Source organism: Haliotis rufescens, unplaced genomic scaffold (genome assembly GCF_023055435.1).
Source record: "Haliotis rufescens isolate VD_foot unplaced genomic scaffold, xgHalRufe1.0.p SCAF_12, whole genome shotgun sequence".
Lineage (NCBI taxonomy): Eukaryota > Metazoa > Mollusca > Gastropoda > Lepetellida > Haliotidae > Haliotis > Haliotis rufescens.
In genome coordinates, this window is record NW_025963802.1 from 12986694 (window position 1) to 13010788 (window position 24095).

General features: G+C 41.1%; 1 protein-coding gene across 1 annotated transcript in view; it reads right to left on the reverse strand.

Moving 5' to 3' along the window:
• LOC124142025 (protein phosphatase 1 regulatory subunit 3B-like) overlaps window positions 1-22250 on the reverse strand; it is a 33498-nt gene extending 11248 nt beyond the window's left edge. Inside the window, exon 1 of the mRNA XM_046510263.2 lies at window positions 22226-22250. Within this exon, the coding sequence (XP_046366219.1) occupies window positions 22226-22235 (10 nt within the window). The 5' untranslated portion in view covers window positions 22236-22250. The remainder of the gene's footprint in view (window positions 1-22225) is intronic.
• Between the last annotated feature and the right edge of the window lie 1845 nt (window positions 22251-24095).

Genomic DNA, 24095 nt, shown 5'->3' on the forward strand with positions numbered 1-24095 from the left:
CTTAGATACCATGCCGCAGTTTAACATGAATACCCCACTCAGACACACTATACTGACTCCGAGCCGACCAGTCCTTGCTGCTGAGCGCCAGACAGGGTAACAACAAGTACCATCTTTTAACGTCTTTTGGTATGACGCGGCCGGGGATCGAACCCCGGACCTTCGGCTCTCCGGGCGAACGCTCTACCACTAGACCACGGAGGAGGTCTCAAATTTAACACCGAGCTGCGAAACTCAAGGCATTTTATCGGATTTTAATGCATTTTCAAGTCAAATTCAATTTTTTAACCGAACTGCCAGATTCAAGGCAATTTCTAGATATTTTATCCCATTTTATAATCCTTTCAAGGACGATTCCAATCTAAAACCAGCAAGCCATATTAAAGTCTGACCTGGTACAAGCAAACCAATATGCGACAGTATAAGCACCGACCCAGAGGAATCGCCCACTCGAGCTAAGTCCCCGCCCCAAACAAGCATGTGGTCTCGATGTCCCAAACACTAGGGGCTGGGGTAGGTCACCTCGGTATACACCCTGTTAACTCGTGTCGGGGCACGCCGAGCAGCGCACGTTCAAGGGAATAATAATATAAAGTGTAAACATAAAAAAACGTCTTCCTGAAGAGGCGAGACATGAACTTTCGACAGGGAAGGACTATTTGGTCAAAATTCAAGGACGTAAGTCCGGTTCGCAATGACATTTAGATTATCTATACTTTCAATACAGATTTCCTTAAATGAATCATTTGTGTGTTTTATAAAGGGTTTTGTCAACAAAAGGGGTCGCGGACTAACTGTCAGTCCGTGAGAAAAAGAAATACTTGCTCAGTCTGCTGCTCCAAGGTTTATGATGTATATAACACAAACACTTGATAATTACCGTTATTACAGAGATAACAGCAACCCATACATGTTTGCCGTAAAATGCGACTATGCTTGTCGTAAGAGGCGACTAACGGGATCGGGTGGTCAGGCTCGCTGACTTGGTTGATGCATGTCATCGTATCCAAAATGCGTGGTTTGATGCTCCTGATGTCAATCACTGGATTGTCTGGTCCAGACTCGAATATTTACAGACCGCCGTCCTACACCTGGAATATTGCTATAAAAAACAACAAACAAACAAACAAACACAACAGAGATAATGTGTCGATTTCACACTTAGCATTTGTGAAGCCCACTATGGTAAGCCTATGCTAAAGTATGGGAGTTACGATCATCTTAGCGCTAAGATCGCTTTGTGCAAGCGGGCCCTGGTGTCTCCCGCTGTAATATTGCTGGAATATTGCTGTAATATTGCTGGAATATTGCTGGAATATTGCTACAGACGACGTAAAACTATACCCACTCAATCACTTAGCATTAATTACAACGTCTGTACATTGGCTGAAAATACATACATACGTTTATGGATTTATATAGCGCTAGGATCTAGTTACATATAACTACTCAAAGGCGCTGTCAAGTGTGAACATATCCGAAAGACATGTGGACATGTTGAAGGCTTCATTGAATAGATCTAGATTTAAAAGTACACAGTTCTGCAGCTGATCTTACATAAAGTGGGAGCTTGTTCCAAAGGCTAGGTCCCTCAGCTTGAAATAACCGATCGCCAAAACTTAATGTCTCAGTACGTGGAGGTACAGTATAGACATGAACTGGTCAGATGACGGAGGGGACGCGATGGTTAGTATTCCTGTTCAAGATCGGACATATATGCTGGAGCTGCGTTGATAAAATGCATTGACCATTAAAACAAGTATTTCATGGCGGACCCACTAGCGATTGGACGCTAATGTCACTCCTTGAAATAGATTGGTTGTTGGTTTGGTTGGTTCGTTTGTTGTTTACCGCCGCACTCAGCAGTATTCCAGCTATATGACGGCGGTCTGTAAATAATCGAGTCTGGACCAGGTAATCCAGTGATTGACATCATGAGCATCGATCCACACAATTGGGATCGATGACATGCATCAACCAAGTCAGCGAGCCTGACCACCCGATCCCGTTAGTCGCCTTTTACGACAAGCATAGTCGCCTTTTACGGCAAGCATGGGTTGCTGAAGACCTATTCTGAAATAGATACCAGAACAAGATGCACAGTCTCCCTATATACACTGAAATATTATCCAGGAAATACAGTTCAAGACACTTATATACCATTTTAAGTATCAGCTGTGTGTTCAGAAAGGACTAAACCATGTCAGTGTTAGAAAATTGTATCTCATCAACGCAAATCATCAATTGTAAATCTTGTATTTTGTTTGTTATGAAACGCGAACCAAGGTCAGTGGTCTTCCGATAATTATACATCCGCGCATACATCTGCGCAGCCATTAATTCAGTGAGTACCGGCAAGTTGGCAGATGTTCAAAATCAATGAAGTCATGGACAGGTGACAGCTAATTTTAGATAAGTCGCTCAACTGTTTGTGCATTTATCAGTATTATATGATTACATGTTAAGAACAGCATGTCAACGCTTTAAAGGAGAAGCCTTGTTATCCTAAACTGATTGTCGTTACTTTACCAAACGTTAAAAGGATTAAAATAGACCAGTTATCTCAAATGTGGTGGCAAAGATAACTTTAGCTACGCGGAATTAATTACTTGACGTATTTATCACGCGCCACCTATAAGCATATTGACCTTTGAATATGTAAACCGTTCGGTATGCCAGAGTCCTCTTTTGTGTTTTTATTAGAGATATATAGGATCGTATTATAATGTTCTGACTGATAAAGAACGCTTAAAATTAAATCCACTGAAAGCTTCGTTACACAGCCGTGCAACGCTTATATCATACTGCGGCTGGGCCCAAGCTATTATGTAAGGCCTGTAATTGCACCCCGTGGGGTTCTGGGTAAGAATTGGTCTGGAATATTGTTGAGTTGCGGCGTAAAACAACACACACAGTAAACGAGAGAGAGAGAGAGAGAGAGAGAGAGAGAGAGAGAGAGAGAGAGAGAGAGAGAGAGAGAGAGAGGATCATTCAATATCTGGGTGTGGTTGTGACCACGTATTTCTGTTACTGGCTGTATCACACCACCAGGGCAACTTGATAGAGTAATATTCGAAAAGTCCTTGGCAAGTCAACCCACACTTTGTTCGTAATTGAAGATATTCTCTGGGCACCTTTCCTTTTATATTTTAACCCAAATGTCTTGAAATTTCACTAAACATGCGTCTGGGAGGATTCCAATCTCAGATTTTAGAACGATTTGATTCGAGAACGACAGACTTCAGTTCTTATTATCTGCGTGACCCCTCAATATTGGAGCTGAGAGGACACCTTTCTCGACATGTTTTTGTTTATCTCTAAGTAATGTGTCATCTCATATCATACTCATGGGATATAGAAACGGAACCGACTTCTTTGCGGATGTATCATATGATATACCAGTAAGTTTTCTTTGTCCTCATCCCAGGTGATAACGCGATATTATTACCTACATAATATATCACGTTGTGTCATCGTTAATCATCACTTTCCCGTTTTCGTAACTTCTGGGTCATTGTCGATGAAGGCCAATTACGTGCGTGTGAACACGTAAGCTGTACCGTTGACACTGGCGTTGTTTTCATGACCAAAGAGGTCGAGACTTCAGGAATCAGTTACGGAAGACAGTGCATCTGTCGGAAAGGGATAAGTGATGCGGGTTAGCTGTTGCTGCTGAAGCTGCTTCAGGTTATAGTTCCGCATCAGACACGTGCATGACGTTATCGGTTATAAAGTACCCCACCCAGCTCACATCATGTATCGCCCCGATTATGTTTCTAGGTTTGTCAGCACCATACCCGTGCTCGTGGGTTTCACCAAAGTGGTAAACGCCTGAGATCTGCATCACTTGTGGCTTTCCTCCCACATTTAGCTGACATGCCGTGATATAACTGGAATACTGTTAAAAGCGGCGTTATACCAAACTGACTCACTCACTCACATCGTGTCTGTTCTGGTCATCTACATCGGGGTTTTACGTCAGTATCACAATAGCACATATGGGGGAATGAGGGGATTAATTTAAACTATGAGCCTAAATATTCTGAAAAAAGCATCTTGCTATAATGTGTTTTTGTGCCAGACAATTTTTTTCAACTGGACTGAGGTATATTTTTTAAAGTATTTCCATTGACACTCCCCAGAATATCAAATGGCTGGTCCTGGTCTGTACAAATACAGCCCATGCAAGTCTATAATGTTTGGCAAGTCTAGATTTCTGCAGTATCAGGAAATGAAGAGAAGAGTCTCTGGGCTCCTTTTATTTATTTTTTAAAGATAATTTAACAACTGGTTTTTTTCTGTACGATATGTTCATTTCAGAGACTAGATGTTGGTCTCGGTTGGTCCCTAAGCACCCCTTTAAACTGAAACACTGTATATCGCCCTTCAAATGGAGCACATCAGATTGCGACGCCTCATTGCGATGCTCATTTGGTGAGAATCACGTAACAAAGGTGAGATTAGCTGAAGCGATCTTCTTGAGCGAGCACGTGACTTGTGGCTTATGGCACGGGGTATGACTGGTCAAGTGCATTATGTTACCTGCATTGATAACGACTGTCTTCAGATGTTAGGAGATGTAGGTCATTTGAACATAGTGGGTAAGAATAAGTTAGGTGGGTTGTTGCACATGAAAGAACGAACTTCCCATTTGAAAAATAATATATAGAATATATATATAGATATAGATCACCAAACTTGGTTAAGTAAATTACAAACATTTTCCAAACTAACAATGTATTCACAAATTAAACCATGCATTGTATTAGAAAAATATTTAACATCAATACCTGTTAGAGTATATCAATTAGCTCTTAGTTCTTTCCGTTGTTCCAGCCATAACCTAATGCTTGAAGAAGATAGAAAAATTGGTCTTTCTAGAGATGAACTCGTATGTCCATTTTGTGCAGTCCGTGTAATTGAAACTGAGTATAATTTCTGCATTGAATGTCAATTTTACTCAGATCTGAGAAATAGTCTTATACCCAAGTATTACCATTCACAACCTTCATTTGATAAATTTTGCACTCTTATGTCTTGCCAAAATGAACATGTTATTAATAATTTAGCTAAATATATTTTTCTTGCTCTCAAGAAACGACAACAGTTTTTCAAATGTATGCAATAATTCCATTGTTTCACTATGCATAAAACGTATATTATCTGGCGCGTTCTTTTGTTGTAATCCACTGTATCCATATTGTTTAATGGGCCGGTGGCCTCTTTACTGAAATAAACTCACAAACTCACTCATTTGAAAAATAATCCTGTCTGTAGACATCGTCTCCTACATGGTTTTTTTTGGCACATGGCCTAGTCAATACCGTCTAAACTGCCGGGGAAAAGAAGGTATACGCCCATGTTTGATGGTGGCTTAACATGAAACAGACAAGACATGGCTATTCGATGGTGATGTATAAGATACGGGTATCGTAGAATTGTTTCGGACCTTAAAGGTGAGGTGGTGAGGTGAAATGGGGTTTAACGTCGCGTCCAAGATTATTGCACTTATATAGCGACGTGCATGTACGTGTGTGTGTTTGTGTGGCTGCTTGTACTAGTCCGGACTGATGCCGATTTATAGTGCTAGCTCACTGAGATACCATGCCGCAGTTTAACATGAATACCCCACTCAGACACAGTATACTGACTCCGAGCCGGCTAGTCCTTTTAATGCCGAGCGCAAGACAGGGTAACAACAAGTACCATATTTTAACGTCTTTTGGTATGACGCGGCCGGGGATCGAACCCTGGACCTTCCGCTCTCCGGGCGGACGCTCTACCACTAGACCACGGAGGCGGTCCAAACCTTAAAGGGACACAGATCTACAGCAATTCCCCGGGACTGGTTGTTTCCTTTATCTGGATTGTGATTGAATAATTATGAAATGCCAAATGGGAACCTTTGTCAGGTAATTATACCTGTAATAAATTCATTAATGACGACAAATACACATGTGTAGGGTTATACCAGGATATATGGACAAGAAGGGAGAAGCAATCGTATTATTCACGCAATCCGAAATCTGAAAATTCTTTCACTGCAGGGATATTTTATCATTCATTAAACTACATGTATAACTATCAGGGGTATTTCCAAAAAACGACATCCGGTGAACCTTCGCCATTTTCTTTCTATTTGTTTAGGTTAAAGAAATTAATTAACATGCACCCTTTGTGAGATCGAAATCTTCATAGATAACGGGTAACAGTGTTCAGAAATGTATTGCCTTAAAGTTTATTTACGTTGTCTTTACCATGGACCTATATAACCTATATAGGTCCATGTCTTTACAGACGGTAGCCCAGTCTCTTGTCACGGTCAGTCGCGCTAGAGAGCAAATCGACTGACGCGGCAGCTTGTGAGCCCAAGCGGACAGTAATAGAAAGCCTGCAAGCAGCCAGAGTGAGTGAGTATGGTTTTACGCCGCTTTTAGCAATATTCCAGCAATATCACAGCGGGGTACACCAGAAATGGGCTTCACACATTGTACCCATGTCGGGAATTGAACCCGGGTCTTCGGCGTGACGAGGCAAGAAGCCAGAGATATGTGCCCCTTTAAGTTTGCAGTGTTTGAGCGACGTTTGAGCCAAAGCCTGCTTAGTTACCTTTTGATGACGTTTGTAGTTTTCTGATCAAATCCAATTGTCAAGTGTATACTTTCTTTTACCCGACAGTTTAGTTTTTTAATTTCAATAGAGAAGAGCTCGCTTATTCAACATTTGGTATAAAAGAGCTATTAAACATAATTTACGGTACAATAAAAGCGCTATTAAACTCAATATATGGCATATAAGGGCTACTGAATTCACTATATAAGAGCTTTTGAATTTTATATATGGTATGTGAGAGCTACTGAAGCCAAAATATTATGCATAAGAGCTATTGAACTCAATCTATAGTAAATAAGATTTGCATTTATCAATCACTGGTTTGTCTCCCAGGCCCGAGAGAAAGAAATTAAAAAGGAGTCCAACTCAAGAATGATTTGGCAAGTCTAGATTGTCTCAGCTCAGCTTGAAATTAAGGTTTGTTCTGGGCTCCATTTTTCTGGGATTAATAATGCCAGTCTAATCAAGCGCCTATATTTGATTCCGTGAAGATTCCGGGGTAGAATAGGTCTTCAGCAACCCCTACTTGCCGTAAAAGGCGACTATGCTTGTCGTAAAAGGCGACTAACGGGATCGGGTGGTCAGGCTCGCTGACTTGGTTGATACATGTCATCGATCACAATTGCGTGGATCGATGCTCATGCTGTCAATCACTGGATTGTCTGGTCCAGACTCGATTATTTACAGACCGCCGTCATATAGCTGGAACATTGCTGAGTGCGGCGTTAAACAACTAACAAACAGCAAAGCCTATACATTTAGATAGTCACAGTCAGATACGGAGGGTGAGGTAGCCTGGTGGTTAAAGCGTTCGCTTATCATGCCGAAAATCCCGGTTCATGTCCCTACATGGGTACAATGTGTGAAGCCCATTTCTTGTGTCCCCCGCCGTGATATTGCTGGAATATTGCTAAAAATATTACGCGGCGTAAAAGCATACTCGCTCACATTTAGATAGATGTATGGCAAGAAGGTCATGCAGATAAACAGAGAGTGAGTTGACGACTTGAGCGTTCTTGTAAGTTACATAACAACACCGACACTTCCGGGCTTCCCTAAGCCGGCGTAGACAGAGACGTCAACAATATCCGGAAGAATGTCGTGCCAGAGGAGGTCACACTGTTTACTCAATGTCACATTGAATGACTTTAACTTAATTTCACCCCAGAGAGGACCTCATATATGCTTCCGAAAATTGTACATTTAAGTATTTAAGACTGCATCATATTTTGCTGACACCCCCCCCCCCCCCCCCCCCCACACACACACACTTTAAAGTACAAAAATTCCAGGCCCCCAAAATACATGAAGCATCCCCCCAAAAATAAATAAATTAATAAAATAAATAAATAAATATAAAATCAATAAATGAAATAAAAAACAAATAAAACAAAATATATTGCCGATCTGTACACAAATTTCAATTTTATTAAAATAACATATTATTTTCATCAGTGAGTGAGAGAGTTTTTTTACGCCGCATTTAGTAATATTCTAGTAATCTAGTAATACCACAGCGGTGACACCAGAAACGGGCTCCGCACATTGAACATATGTGGAGAATGGAACCCGGCGTGACAAGCGCACGCTTTAACTACTAGGCTACCCCAACCCCCTCTAGTTCATAAGAATAATCACAAGATACAGATCGTTGTCCAATTATCTTTCTCTGCGGTAAAATATTCCGAGTATTATCATGCCGTATGTATATTATAGGCGGTTCTGAAATAATTATGGTCCTCGGGTTTCTGCATTGTGTATATAGTATACAGTGTATATTGTTCACCTGCGCTCGTCCAATCAAACCAAGACGACTTATGTAGTGCACGCATGATCACACGACAGATGAACTACGCGTTTATTGTGATGTTAAACAACCGCCCCAGGGAGAGAGACTGCTATTGAGATTCCGACACAGATCCCCAGTGTAAATCACACGGAGCCCTCTACAACAGGTATATAATTATGGCATATGATGACGGACGGGGTAGTATATACTTAAAAGAGGATGCAGGATTTGTCCAGATTTATATGACCACTCTATATAGTATATGCCTAACTTCGTCTGTGAGTGGGGACGGTCGGGTAGCCTAGTGGTTAAAGCGTTCGCTCGTTACGCCGAATGTGTGAAGCCCATTTGTGGTGTCCCCCGTCACTCATCTGTTTGTCTGTGAGTGAATCGTCATTTTTTCGACGGCACAAAACCACGTATCACAGCGGCGTGTAATTAACTTTGCTGTTTAACGCAACACTGAGCAATAGTCCAGCTATATGACTGCGGGGGGGTGGGGGTGGGGGTGGGGGGTGGGGGGGGGGGGGGGGGGGTGGGGGGGGGGTGGGGTGGTAGCCTAGTGGTTAAAGCGTTCGCTCGTCACGCAGAAGACCCGGATTCCTTCCCGACATGGGTACAATGTGTGAAACCCATTTCTGGTGTCCCCCGCCGTAGTATTGCTGGAATATTGCTAAAAGCGGCGTAAAGCCATACTCACCCACTATATGACTGCGGGCTGTAGATAATCGAGTCTGGACCAGACAATCTCGTGACTGATATTGTTAGTAACGATCCACGCCATCGTGGTACGTTGACAACCAAGTCAGCGAGCCTGGCCACCTGATCCATTAAGTCGTCTCTTACGAACGGCATAGCAAGGTTGCTAGGGACCAATTCTTACCAGGGTCATTGCATCATCATTTCGGTTTGGCTGGGCAGGATACATTTGATTAATGGAATAAAAAGTAATCAATCCCTGATATAAAAAAGTAACAAATATTACATAAATTGGAAAAATAAAAAAATAAAAAAAACATCTGGATATTAGTTTTATATTTCATTGACACTGTACATCCTCTTTATCCGGAGGTTGAATAGGCCGATGGTTGTGATCACAACTATTTCAATATATTATATACTTCAGAGTGAAAGACTGAGTGTTCTGAAGTTGAGGAAAGTGGTATTTTCATTGCAGTAAACATAACACTTAATATTTCACTGCAGTGAACATAACACTTGATATTTCACTGCAGTGAACTTCACCCTTCCCTTTATCGAAAGTATACACACTGTTGACGTCCTTTTTACGCAAGTTCCACATTGACAAGATAAAATAATGACAGATGGTCATTTATGGAGTTAATATCTCTTCTTGCCGTTTGTTATTCTCTCGAAAATGTTTCGTAATAAACTGTAAATTTCTCATTTAACTCGTTAATCAAGACTGTTCGTTTCGCAAAGCGCCATTTTGTTTCTTGACCAGCGTGCATTCTTTCGCTTCCCACAGCGGTCTCCTAGTTTTCAAGAATGTTTTTTGTGAAAGTTGATTTTGTATATAATCAAACCTAAATTTAGGATAAAGAGTTTACGTAAACCTAAATATTTTTGGATACTTTTGTTAATATTGTTTAAGATTTTGCAAACGCGAAACTACTTTTTAAGTCGCAAATTCAAGGGGTGGTGAACCGTCCCTGTGTGTTAGGTAGGGAGAATTTACGTTTAAAGGTTTTACATTTGTAATGAAAAAAAAAAAATTCCTGTAGACACCAACACAAAAAGTTTATAATAAATAGAATATTCTCGTGAAATATCATGTTTTTCTCTCATTCGGTGACAAGCGGTCATTCACCTTTTAACAAACATGCCCAATTAATGATGGAGTTTCTGTAATATAATGATAATGTAAGGTAATGAAATTGGCTTTCACTGTGTACCGTTATGTCGACATCACCTGCAATCAATTCGAAGATCTGCCCCCAGGCACTTGCACTGTAATGGTAAGCACGCGACAGCTGACAAAATGGGTGTACTTAACACGTCAATCAACCGTCAAGTGAGTCTATCAAATGTGACAGATTGAGCTGTAGAGATAGCGGGAAAGTAGTTAATTATGCCTGGAAGGGCATGTTATGCGAATAACGCATTTCTCAGGCTGATTTATGTTTGCTTTTACTTTCAAATTAAATCTTTATATAGGACGTCTGCATTGTTTGAATGTTCATCAATAAATATTGATGAAAAATATAGCAAGAAACATGATTCCCCCCCCCCCCCCCCCCACACACACACACACACACACACACACACATACACACATCCAACCTGCAAACCAAAGAGACAAAAAAAGAAATCGCCGGAAAGAACCTACCTATATACCCACGTCCATAACTACCGACCAGAGTCATGTTGTGTCTTGAGCTACGTGTTTCGTTCGTATTATCAAGGGAATAAAGTTACACTGATTGTGACGTCATGCGATAATTACATTGATTATGACGTCATCAACAGCGGTGGACGGCGCAAGTGTACTTTACATTTATTGAGCAAAATAACTCTGCACTTTTGATGTAACATTATTGTCTTATTTAATGTCGGAATGCATTTATCAATAAACTATTTTTCTTTTAAAGTTCTTTTCCGTTTGTCGGTTGTGGACATCTTATGAAAAAGAAAAATGGTAAATTTGATTTCCTTTTCCCACATGTGTCGAAATGTGCACTTGTGAATCTATCTTGTTCTGTGTGTTTTATTTGTTGCTACTGCACTCGGATTCGAGCTAAAACATATTCCGATTGTCCAAAATATTGTTTTTTGCACCTGTGCAGGTAATTTAGATCAGTGTTACTGAACTACCCTCCGCGACAGGTCCCAGAGTTGCCTCTGTAGCACTTGAATGAGCACTTGCATCTGGGCTCATCTTCCCGAAGTGAGTGAGTTAAGTGAGTTAAGTGACTATAAAAGTCCAGTTTCCACTCTTGCCGAACTAGGCTAGAATTCCTGGGCTCGAACGTGGCGCCACCAGTGGATATTACGAGTTATGTCCCTTCTAAGCCTCTCCTATGGACCAATCAGATTCCACCTCTCGTATCACTTGCATTTGTTTCAAACAAAATGGCGGCGCCCAGTCAAGACGATCTGATCGATAATCAAGATCTAGCTTGTGATAAAACGGGTCTAACATCGCGAAGTGCATCAAATCACGTGAGCACCTTGATGAAAAACATGAAAAGACTTGGGAAATATCTGTTGACAACGAGTTGGCGGTGCACATGCTTTCCAAATCATACAATCCACCGAAATCTGCACGACAGTTTTCTAACCGGATTTCGATTTCGGAACACGATTGTGATTGGACTATGCATAAACTCATTTGTCCAGCCAAAATGTAACTCCATAAAACAAGCCTAGTTCGGCAAGGGTGGAAACTGGACTTTTGTAAGTCAGTTAACTCCCTTGCCTCGGGAAGATGATCTTGGCTGGGATTCTATCGAAACAAACAAATTATCCCCGAAATTTCTTGAAAAAGATAACTATGCTTCAGGTTGTTGAAAAAAAAGAAAGAAATTGCCTGCAACAAAAATGACATTGTAGCAAGGTGTATTTCTAAAAAAACACACATTCAGGCTCAAAGATTTAAAAAAAAATTAAAATCTTCTTTTTTTTCAGTTGTAGGTGAAAACGTATCTAATCTCCCCAGGGTTACATCGTCGAGTTAACGGTGTGTAGAATATCTTGCTTTTAGTGTTCGTGACTATGTTTAATAACTGTTGCCTAAACCTATGTTTTGTATTGTAGCCGCTATCAACTGTTGAACACACTATGCAGAATGGAGGTTCATGGTCAGGTGAGTAAGGCGCATTTATCTCATGCGTAAAGGTTTGTTTGTTGTTAACGCCGCACTCGGTAATATTCCAACTATATGATGGCGGTCTATAAATAAATCGACTCTGGACCAGACAATACAGTGATTGACATCATGAGCATAGATTTACGCAATTGGGATATGATGCCATGCATCAACCAAGTCAGCGAGCCCGACCACCCGATCCCGTTAGTCGCCTTTTACGACAAGCATAAGTTGCTGAAGACGAATTCTAACCCGGATCTTCACGGGTCTCGTAAATTTAGAATAGAGATGGAGAGACTGACAATGAGATTGATATACATACCTCTACATATGTTCTGTATTTAACAACTCTCGGAAATGAATAAATATAGAATCCTCCCGAGCGTCTTGTAATATCCAATTTATATCAACACGAGTCGATAAAAGTTTAAAATTCAGAGGCTTGCATGTTTGCTAGATTCCACTCGGCTATACAAGCATAAACCTTAGTCACCGTGACTTGGCAGTTAACACAGAATGCCTAGTATACCCGATCTTAGAAGAAACATAATTTCAATTTCACTCGGCTACACACGTATAAACCTTAGTCACTATGACTCGACAGTTAACGCAGAACGCCTATATCCAACCTTAGAAGAAATATAATTAAATGCACTTTTAAAAATACAAAATCGAAGGCGCCTACCTGACCATTCTGTACGCGGAACATCTTATACAGTGGTTATGAAAACGACTAAAAACACAATTGGCACGTTCTTACCTGGGGGGTCAGCCAATGGCTGTAGGAATCCCGTGTTTACCAACAAACCGAGCTGGCCTGTACTGTTACAGTATTGATCTATATAGAGCCGGGTCAGGTTGAGGTAACGAGGACAGTGGCCGTGCATAAGTCGCTGAACACGTTAGGGCCGCATGGGTCTTTATACGTGTACAGTTATATATATATATATATCAAGCAGACAATCTCTTTGTCGGGGAAAACCCGTTTATCGTGGAATGGGAGTAAACAAAAGTAAAGCTTGTATAAAAGATATTAATGTTGAAAAAAAGCATGTGTTGTGTGGAGGAGAAAAAAAATGCAGGAAAAAAACATTGTTATTCTTCAACCCCCCCCCCCCCCCACACACCCCCACACACACCGGTACATACCCATGAGTCGTTGATGCGGAGTTTTGTTAATGCAGACCGTTCGGATTAACGAGGTTTCACAGTATATAAAAATGCACCCTTTAACTGTTAACTTTAACAGTGCCATAGTGCGCACGCAAGCACGCACGCAAGCACGCACGCAAGCACGCACGTTAGCACACACACACACACACACACACAATGCTGACATGTTCGACTATCAATCCGATACCCGAAAGGCATATAGTACCGTAACTTACAAAACATTGACGGCAACGAAAAACTCGCATTCCGCGGTCAGAAACAACAGCGCTCATAACCATCTAAGAGGAATTACAAATACCTGCCAAAAGCAGTGTTGTACTTATTGCCAAAATCCTTCTGAACTTAAGCATAAGCACATGATCGGATCAGATATTCGATGATTGAGCGGATTAATCGATATCTGATCAATATAACGTCTAGAAATCACTGAACGATTAAGCCGTTCTCTTTGAACTTGGTATGAATGTTACAGCGGCGTCACCTCCGGCCGCGATAAACATACGTAAGTATTGGTATTGGCCAGGTTTGTTTACATGGCGTGGTATTTGTAGGAACATAGATTAGGTGACCGAGCGCGGATAATTGGGGGGTGGATGATCACTCAGGAAAGTCCACTTTGGTGGGTCACTTCTTAAATTTGCCAGAAATCCAAAGTTTGAAGTGTTAATGTGAGGGGGTGGGTGTTGTCGTATTTTGAATTGTCGCCTTTATAATGTCAGGCGGTGTTTACATGACATAACAAAACAGTCTTTTACGTAAACATTTTTCGTGTCATTGGGGTCAATGATAATATTTATATTGTCTTCATAAATGGAGTTCAGCAACCCAGGCTTGACGTAAAAAGCGACTATGCTTGTCGTAAGAGGCGACTAACGGGATCGGTGGTCAGGCTTGCTGACTTGGTTGATGCATGTCATCGTATCCAGGGTTAGGTCTTGTAACACGCCGTGTCAACTTGATGTGGGAAGAATAATATGATTTGGATAATATCTGTTGACGCTAAGTTGTCGGTACACATGATCCTGCACATTCGTCACCACTCGCCCCTTTCCGTAACCTGCAAGAAGACTCGTCCCCCTATCGATGAATGTTATGTGCGAAAATACGACAAACCAATCAGAATGCGCGTATGATTTCAAGTTCTTCGTCAAAGAATCCCTCAGAAATAATTTCTGTTTTTACATATGTCTTGCATCTAAACATATACCCAAGACGCAGTTAAATGTGTTTAATGATACTGTATAATTTCGCATGTCCTGATGTGCTTTAATTGCATCTGAAATATAAATAATATATTGGGAAATATATGTGAATCATTGCGCAACGAGTTGACACATTGTTTTAGGTATGCCCGTTTGCGCTAAGACGGAACCCGGTTGCACAAATGGCCACGAGAGGGGCACGAGTCGCTATTCGGCTTGTCCCGGAATAACACGAGTTGGTCACGAATGGATCCTGCAATCAACCGAAATCTGCACGGCAATTCTTGTACCGGATGTCCATTTCGTTACGCGATTTGGAATGGAACTCCATACATCCATACATCCAGCCTAGTTCGGCAGGGCTGGAAAAACTAGACGATTAAAGTCAGTTGACTCCCTTGCCTCGGGAAGATGGGCTACCCAACGCCCCGCTTACATTTTGAAATAGTTAAAAAAAAAAAAAAAAAAAAAAATATTAATCAAAATGTACTATAGTCTGTTCCTTCAGTCGTCTTTATAGTCTTCAGATGTCATGATATTTGGTTAGCCTGCAGGTGACCCGGCTATGAACATGAAAAGTGATGAGTTGGTTCGATGTTGTTGGATTGCTTGTTGCTTCAGTTTTTGAGGATTTGATCATAATCTGGGTTTGATCATAATGATCAAACTGTTCTACACTTACAATATGTTCTGTACACATTGTCGTACTGACATGCTTGTGTTCGATCTGTGTTTGATAAGCGTTATAAACGTATAAGACAAAAGGTACTGTAACATGCGTGCTTACGTTCTAATTTTCCCCAGCTGCGGTCCTGGGTTTGGTGCGGATATTGCCCTGTCCAATGCTGACGTCATGTCGGCCTAGATCTGGACCTACACACTGCAGTTCGTTGTATATGGTTTACTACAACGTAACGTTCACGTGGAAATCTAATATTTGCCAGATTCGAGAAATGATTAAAACATTTTTTTATTATATTTTATAATAAGTGAAGAATGATAATTTTATTGTGATTTCAGCCGAGTCTCGCACAACGAAGTCTCCCGTAATTACTATTTATAGTCACGGTTTGTACAGAGTTACGCCCCTTAGGCGATCCAGAACCCTATGATCGTGGGTTCGTATCCGAGATGCGTCTAATAGGGTTTCAAGGTTTGCCAGCACCATATTCTCGTGGGTTTCACCAAAATGGTGAACGTCAAAGGCCTCCACCACAAGTGGCGTAGAACCAAACCCACTCACCAACTCTTGAAGAGTGAGTCAGTATGGATTTACGCCGCGTTTAGCAATATTACAGCAATATCATGGCGAAATGGGCTTCATACATTGTACACATGCGAGGAATCGAACCCGGGCCTTCGGCGTGACGAGCGAACGCTTTAACCACAAGGCTACCCCACCGCCCCAACTCTTTAATAGAAACTGATAATGTCCAGAGTCGTAAAACTACCATCTATAACTCTAACGTGATGTTGCAATGTAAACTAATTCAATGTGGCTTTGTAAAGTTGGTATGGTTGTTTTGGCCCGTGTTCTTACTTCAGGGGAACATATGACATCACTCTTGGCACACAAACATGTATTTGGCGCGGGCCCAGCACAAGGGAGAGAGTAACCTCTAGAGCGACACAGTATTACTTTGTTGAAGCGAAAACCTAACATACCGGACAGTGATCGGGAAATAAATTCACGGACACCACGAAGATGGTCGGCACAGATACCATGCCAAAACTCGCCACACACACCCTGCAGATTCCCCACAAACATCCAGCAGGGACTCGCCACAAACACCATTTGAGAGACTCGCCACAGATTATACTTTTCAGAGATTCGCCACATATACCATGCAAAGACTCGGAAGAGCCACGATTCAGATACATTCGTGACGAACTCGTGTTATTCCGGGACAAGCCGAATAGCTACTCGTGCCCCTCTCTTGGCCGTTTTTGCGTCTGGGTTCCGTCTAAGCGCAAAAGGGCATAAGTAAAAGAACTCGTTGCGTAGTGATTCACGTATATTTCCCCCATGTCATATGAATTCTAGATGCTATTTAAAACACCTCGGGACTTACGGTATTTTTTACAGTATGACTGAACACATTTAACTGTACCTAGGGTATATATTTTTAGATTATTCCCGAGTGATTCTTTGATCGAAGTACTTGATGTCATGCACGCATTCTGATTGGTTTGTCGTATTTTTGCACATAACTTTCGTCGATAGGGGGGCGAGTCTTCTTGAAGGTTACGGAAAGGGGCGAGTGGTGACGAATGGATTCAGATACTCGCCACTGACACAATGCAGAGACTCGCCACAAACGTCACATCAACAATTCCATGTTGTCAGAATCACGTTGCTGATTATACCAAAACAAACCCGAGGTAACTCATTCCACGCGTGCTTCCCTTTAAAACACTATTATCATGCCATCCTATGGCAGAAGCACATAGATAACCAGCGTTAGCGGAGTTTCCACCGTCCGAACACATGCGGGGAACGCCCTTGTCATTACGTTCATGCCAGGCAGATAATCAATGCTACCTACGTAATTCTCTACATAAATAGCATGTTGCATTAATCCTATGATCAGCGCCGAAGCAGAAAGCGAAATCATTGAACCTGCGTGTTTAGAATTAATTACTTTAGGATATTTTTACTCAACTAATCGATTGTTATTTACATCAGAGAGGACCCCTGAAGATCCAGGGTAGGATGGGTCTTCAGCAACCCATGCTTGCCGTAAAAAGCGACTTTGCTTGGCGTAATAAACTATAAGGAGACTACGGGATCAGTGGTCAGGCTCGCTGACTTGGTTGATGCATGTCTTCGAATCCCAATTGCGTGGAGCGATGCTCATGATATCAATCACTGGATTGTCTGGTCCAGACTCGAATATTTACAGACCGCCGTCCTACACCTGGAATATTGCTTTAAAAAACCAACAAACAAACAAACACAACAGAGATAATGTGTCGATTTCACCCTTAGCATTTGTGAAGCCCACTATGGTAAGCCTATGCTGAAGTATGGGAGTTACGATCATCTTGTCTGGTCCAGACTATTATTTACAGACCGCCGTCATACAGCTGGAATATTGCTAAGTGCGGCGTAAAACAACAAACAAACAAAACAAACAAATCACCAGAGAGCCTCGTTATTTGGGTAGGCTGAGCTTACTGTTTGAATGTTACACTTGAGTGATGCTAAAGGTTAAATACTCCCATTGTGCAACCATAACGGGGTTTCTGGATTCCTGTTAAAATGAAAATGGAAAAAATAACCCGGCTTTCATTTCCACTCCCGTAACTCTCAATGTCTCTTTAACACGCCGTGGTTATATCGAGAGGTAACCTTTACTTGTGTATGAGCAATGGGTTCCCTTAAGCATCGAACATCGAGTTTTCAATATCGCACTCCCATGGGTCACACTGACATAATCGACTCATAATTTGATGCCACCTTTATATGCCATTTGTCATCGTTATACGGCGATCTGGGCACTCTGTTTGCAGACAGCCGTTTCTCATTAACGATGACGTTGGGGCACCATAAAGGGGCTTCACACGTTGTACCCTTGTGGGGAATTGGGAGGATCAGTGGAAAAAATGGGTGGATCGGTTTGAGATTAGATGTGAAGAGAGCGGGTGGAAGGGTCAGTTCGCAGCTAGCCCCAAAACGAACCAGGGTTTGGGTGTGTAGATACCGGGAATGAGTTTAGAGTAGATACGGGGTTGAGTTTAGAGGAGATGCGGGGATGTATTTAGAGTAGATACGGGGTTGAGGTTAGAGTAGACACGGGGATGAGTTTAGAGAAGATTCTGGGAATGAGTTCAGAGTAGACATGGGGATGAGTTTAGTAGATACGGGGTTGAGGTTAGAGGAGATACGGGGATGTATTTAGAGTAGAAACGGGGTTGAGGTTAGAGAAGATTCCAGGAATGAGGTTAGAATAGACACGGGGATGTATTTAGAGTAGAAACGGGGTTGAGGTTAGAGTAGATACGGGGATGTATTTAGAGAAGATACGGGGTTGAGGTTAGAGTAGACACGGGGATGAGTTTAGAGAAGATTCCGGAAATGAGTTTAGAGTAGACATGGGGATGTATTTAGAGTAGATACGGGGTTGAGGTTAGAGTAGACACGGGGTTGAGTTTAGAGGAGATACGGGGATGTATTTAGAGTAGAAACGGGGTTGAGGTTAGAGTAGACACGAGGATGAGTTTAGAGAAGATTCCGGGAATGAGTTTAGAGTAGACACGGGGATGAGTTTAGAGTAGAAACGGGGTTGGGGTTAGAGTAGACACGGGGATGTGTTTGGAGTAGAAACGGGGTTGAGGTTAGAGTAGACACGGGGATGTGTTTAGAGTAGAAACGGGGTTGAGGTTAGAGTAGACACAGGGATGAGTTTAGAGTAGACACGGGGTTGAGTTTAGAGTAGAAACGGGGTTGAGGTTAGAGTAGACACGGGGATGTGTTTAGAATAGATACGGGGTTGAGGTTAGAGTAGACACGGGGATGTGTTTAGAGTAGAAACGGGGATGAGTTTAGAGTAGGTATGGAGATGTTTAGTGTAGATACGGGAATGGGTTCAGAGTTGATACGGGGGTGCGTTAAGGGTAGACAAGGGGATTACTTTAGAGTAGATACGGGGTTGAGTTTAGAGTAGACATAGGGATGAGTTTAGAGTAGACACGGGGTTGAGTTTAGAGCAGACCCGGGGATGAGTTTAAAGTAGACACGGGGTTGAGTTTAGAGCAGACCCGGGGATGAGTTTAAAGTAGACACCGGGTTGAGTTTGGAGTAGAGGGGAGGTTGAGTTAGAGGTAAGGGAGGGGTTGAGTTTGAGGTATGTGTGTGGGCGGGATAGGGGTAGGGGAAGTTTGGAGTAAGGAGAGTAGCTGTACAGGGGTCGAGAGGGGTGGAGTGAGTGTAGCTGATAGCTGAGTTGCTATCACCGTGTACAGGTATACCCGCTTTACACGGGTATTCTGCAACACTTCAATGCATTCTATACAACATACACCAACACCATTCACTCTAACCCGACTGTATAGTGCACTCAGGGAGAAACATGAGTTGAGACCCATCGGAATGTTGATGCTTACATACCGTTAAGCTTATATGCTTATAATAATTCGAGGGCTTCATTCCTGACGTGTATAGCGACTGTACTCATACCATAACAGCATAATTGCATTGACTTGTATGTGACGCAACACAGTATGACAGTCCGTGGTTAGAGAGAGAGAGAGAGAGAGAGAGAGAGAGAGAGAGAGAGAGAGAGAGAGAGAGAGAGAGAGAGAGTGAGTGAGTTGGGTTTAACCTCGCTTTAACTGTTTTACAGTTATATCGCTGCGTGTCAGCTTAATGCGGGAGGAAAGCCCGAAGTGATGCAGGTCTTAGACGTTTACCACTTCGGTGAAACCCACGAGCACGGGTATGGTGCTGACAAACCTAGAAACATTATCGGGGCGAACCGGGATTTGAACCCACAATCATAGGTTTCTGGCGTGCCCAAGGGACGTAACTCTGCACAGCGAATCGCGGCGCCTTTGACGACTGGGCCGCCCGTGCCCCCGGTTGGAGAGAGAGAGAGTAGGATAGGACAAACAGAGGACGGGAAAATGGGAAACGGAGATAGTGTACGCAAAAAAATAAGGATTTTGAATGTTCCAACAATACGTCAATCCCCGACTACTTGATAGGGGATAGCCGTTATTACCGGTGATCAGTCAAATGTAATGCGGCTTGTTCAGATATATCTATTCTTACATGCACGCTCTTCGCGGACTGTGAAAACTGCATGGTCATATCTTTCCGGTAATTTAAACTGCATTCCAAAAATTTAAAAGTCAATGGTGTATTTAGAAAGAACTAATATCGCTATGTGAACGTGTATATTATAATATCAGGCAATAAACAGCATCATTTTATGTGCTTACAGAAACAAATATGTTATTCAGTTATAGAGATAAGTGATGGTATACTTATGATCCCCCCATATCGCAGTCTAAGAAATAATATCGTGGACACATTTATCTTTCTACCAAATAATATCGTGGACATATTCCTCTGTCAACCAAATAATATCGTGGACACATTCCTCTGTCTACCAAATAATATCATGGACACATTTCTCTGTCAACCAAATAATATCGTGGACATATTCCTCTGTCTACCAAATAATATCGTGAACATATTCCTCTGTCTACCAAATAATATCATGGACATATTCCTCTGTCTACAAAATAAGACCGTGGACATATTCCTCTGTCTACCAAATAATATCGTGGAGATATATTATTATTTGTTAGACAGAGAAATGTGTCCACGATATTATGTGGTAGACTGAGGAATATGTCCACGATATTATGTGGTAGACAGAGGAATATGTCCAAGGTATTATTTGATAGACAGAAATGTGTCCACGATATTATTTTGTAGACAGAGAAATGTGTCAACGATATTATTTGTTAGACAGAGGAATATGTCCTCTGTCTACCAAAAAATATCGTGGACATATTCGTCTGTCTGCGAAATAATATCGTGGACACATTTCTCTGTCTACAAAATAATATCATGGACACATTTCTATGTCAACCAAATAATATCGTGGACACATTTCTATGTCTAACAAATAATATGGTGGACACATTTCTGTCTATCAAATAATATCTTGGAGATATTTCTCTGTCTACGAAATGAAAACTTGAAAAATAAATTCTGTCCACCAGATACTAGCTTGGACATATTCTAAAACTCTTCAACCATGGACATATTCTAAAACTCTTCAACCATGGATATATTCTAAAACTCTTCAACCATGGGCATATTCTAAAACTCTTCAACCATGGACATATTCTAAAACTCTTCAACCATGGGCATATTCTAAAACTCTTCAACCATGGACATATTCTAAAACTCTTCAACCATGGACATATTCTAAAACTCTTCAACCATGGACATATTCTAAAACTCTTCAACCATGGACATATTCTAAAACTCTTCAACCATGGACATATTCTAAAACTCTTCAACCATGGGCATATTCTAAAACTCTTCAACCATGGACATATTCTAAAACTCTTCAACCATGGACATATTCTAAAACTCTTCAACCATGGGCATATTCTAAAACTCTTCAACCATGGACATATTCTAAAACTCTTCAACCATGGACATATTCTAAAACTCTTCAACCATGGACATATTCTAAAACTCTTCAACCATGGACATATTCTAAAACTCTTCAACCATGGACATATTCTAAAACTCTTCAACCATGGGCATATTCTAAAACTCTTCAACCATGGACATATTCTAAAACTCTTCAACCATGGACATATTCTAAAACTCTTCAACCATGGACATATTCTAAAACTCTTCAACCATGGACATATTCTAAAACTCTTCAACCATGGACATATTCTAAAACTCTTCAACCATGGACATATTCTAAAACTCTTCAACCAATCTGACCAGGGCCACATACCAAAACGTTCATGTGCACTTCTTAAAGAAAAAAAACCCAATTTCTTCAAACGGCAGAAGATGACAAGCAATATAAAAAGATATCAACAACGTAATCGACCTGACACGCACACAAACACTGGGCCTACCTTCCTCCATCCTGTAGGAGCGTCAACACACAGATCAATAGATATCCTCGTTCGGCGTAACATCCGAAGAAGCGTGAACTCAGTGGTAGTATGACCTAGGAAAAGTCCGCTACGACCTAGAAAACATCCAAGGGTACGATTTGCCGCTCCAGTATTGGTATTCAACCAATTATATCTGTTTATTTCGCCACGCGAAGGGAACCAATGCAGGCATATTCTCCGTTCCGCTCACTGAGCCAGTAATTGAAGTGTATGGAGTATAATAATATCACCGTTCCGCTCACCGAGCCAGTAAAAAAATAACTGTACACTGTTGTATATCTCAGTGTATGGAGTACTATATATACCCCTCGATAGGATTGTGTTTCGTAAACACATCAACATGTTCACGGTCAACAAATTGTCAATTTGCTGTACGTGCAAGTATTCACGCATTTCCTGTTCTGATCATCAGGGGAATCGAACCGGGCATTCGGCGTAACGAGCGAACGCTTTAACCACAAGGCTACCCGACCGCCCCTTTTATCTACAAGGAATATAGTGAAACCTCGTGAATACGGACGATACAGTTTCCCGGAGAAATTGTTCGGATTACCACATATTCATTGTTATGGAATAACTTCCTTGTATACACGAAGTCGTTCAGAAGCGTCATGTAAGCGTGTATCATTACGGTAGTCACGTCATTGTGACCGAAAATATACGCATTTGTTATACTGATTTGAAGTTATTTAGTATGTGATGTCTTAGTATGTCATGTATTGGTATGCGGTGTATTAGTATGTGATATATTAGTATGCGGTGTATTAGTATGTGATATATTAGTATGCGGTGTATTAGTATGTGATATATTAGTATGCGGTGTATTAGTATGTGATATATTAGTATACGGTGTATTAGTATGTGATATATTAGTATGCGGTGTATTAGTATGTGATATATTAGTATGCGGTGTATTAGTATGTGATATATTAGTATGCGGTGTATTAGTATGTGATATATTAGTATGTGGTGTATTAGTATGTGATATGTTAGTATGCAGTGTATTAGTATGTGATATATTAGTATGCGGTGTACTAGTATGTGATGTATTAGTATGCGGTGTATTAGTATGTGATATATTAGTATGCGGTGTATTGGTATGTGATATATTAGTATGCAGTGTATCAGTATGATATATTAGTATGCGGTGTATTAGTATGTGATATATTAGTATGCGGTGTATTAGTATGTGATATATTAGTATGCGGTGTATTAGTATGTGATATATTAGTATGCGGTGTATTAGTATGTGATATATTAGTATGCGGTGTATTAGCATGTGATATATTAGTATACGGTGTATTAGTATGTGATATGTTAGTATGCGGTGTAATAGTATGCGATATATTAGTACGCGATGTATTGGTATGTGATATATTAGTATGCGGTGTATTAGTATGTGATATATTAGTATGCGGTGTATTAGTATGTGATATATTAGTATGCGGTGTATTAGTATGTGATATATTAGTATGCGGTGTATTAGTATGTGATATATTAGTATGCAGTGTATTAGTATGATTTATTAGTATGCGGTGTATTAGTATGTGATATATTAGGATGCGGTGTATTAGTATGTGATATATTAGTATGCGGTGTATTAGCATGTGATATATTAGTATGCGGTGTATTAGCATGTGATATATTAGTACGCGATGTATTGGTACGTGATATATTAGTATGCGGTGTATTAGTATGTGATTATCGTTCCACTAACATATATTAGTATGTTATGTATGCATGAATGAGTATGTGCGCGTGTGCGACATGATGTTTTTACCTCCAGTTGCATGTGTTCCGTCCCTCCCTTCAAATGAGTGAGTGGGTG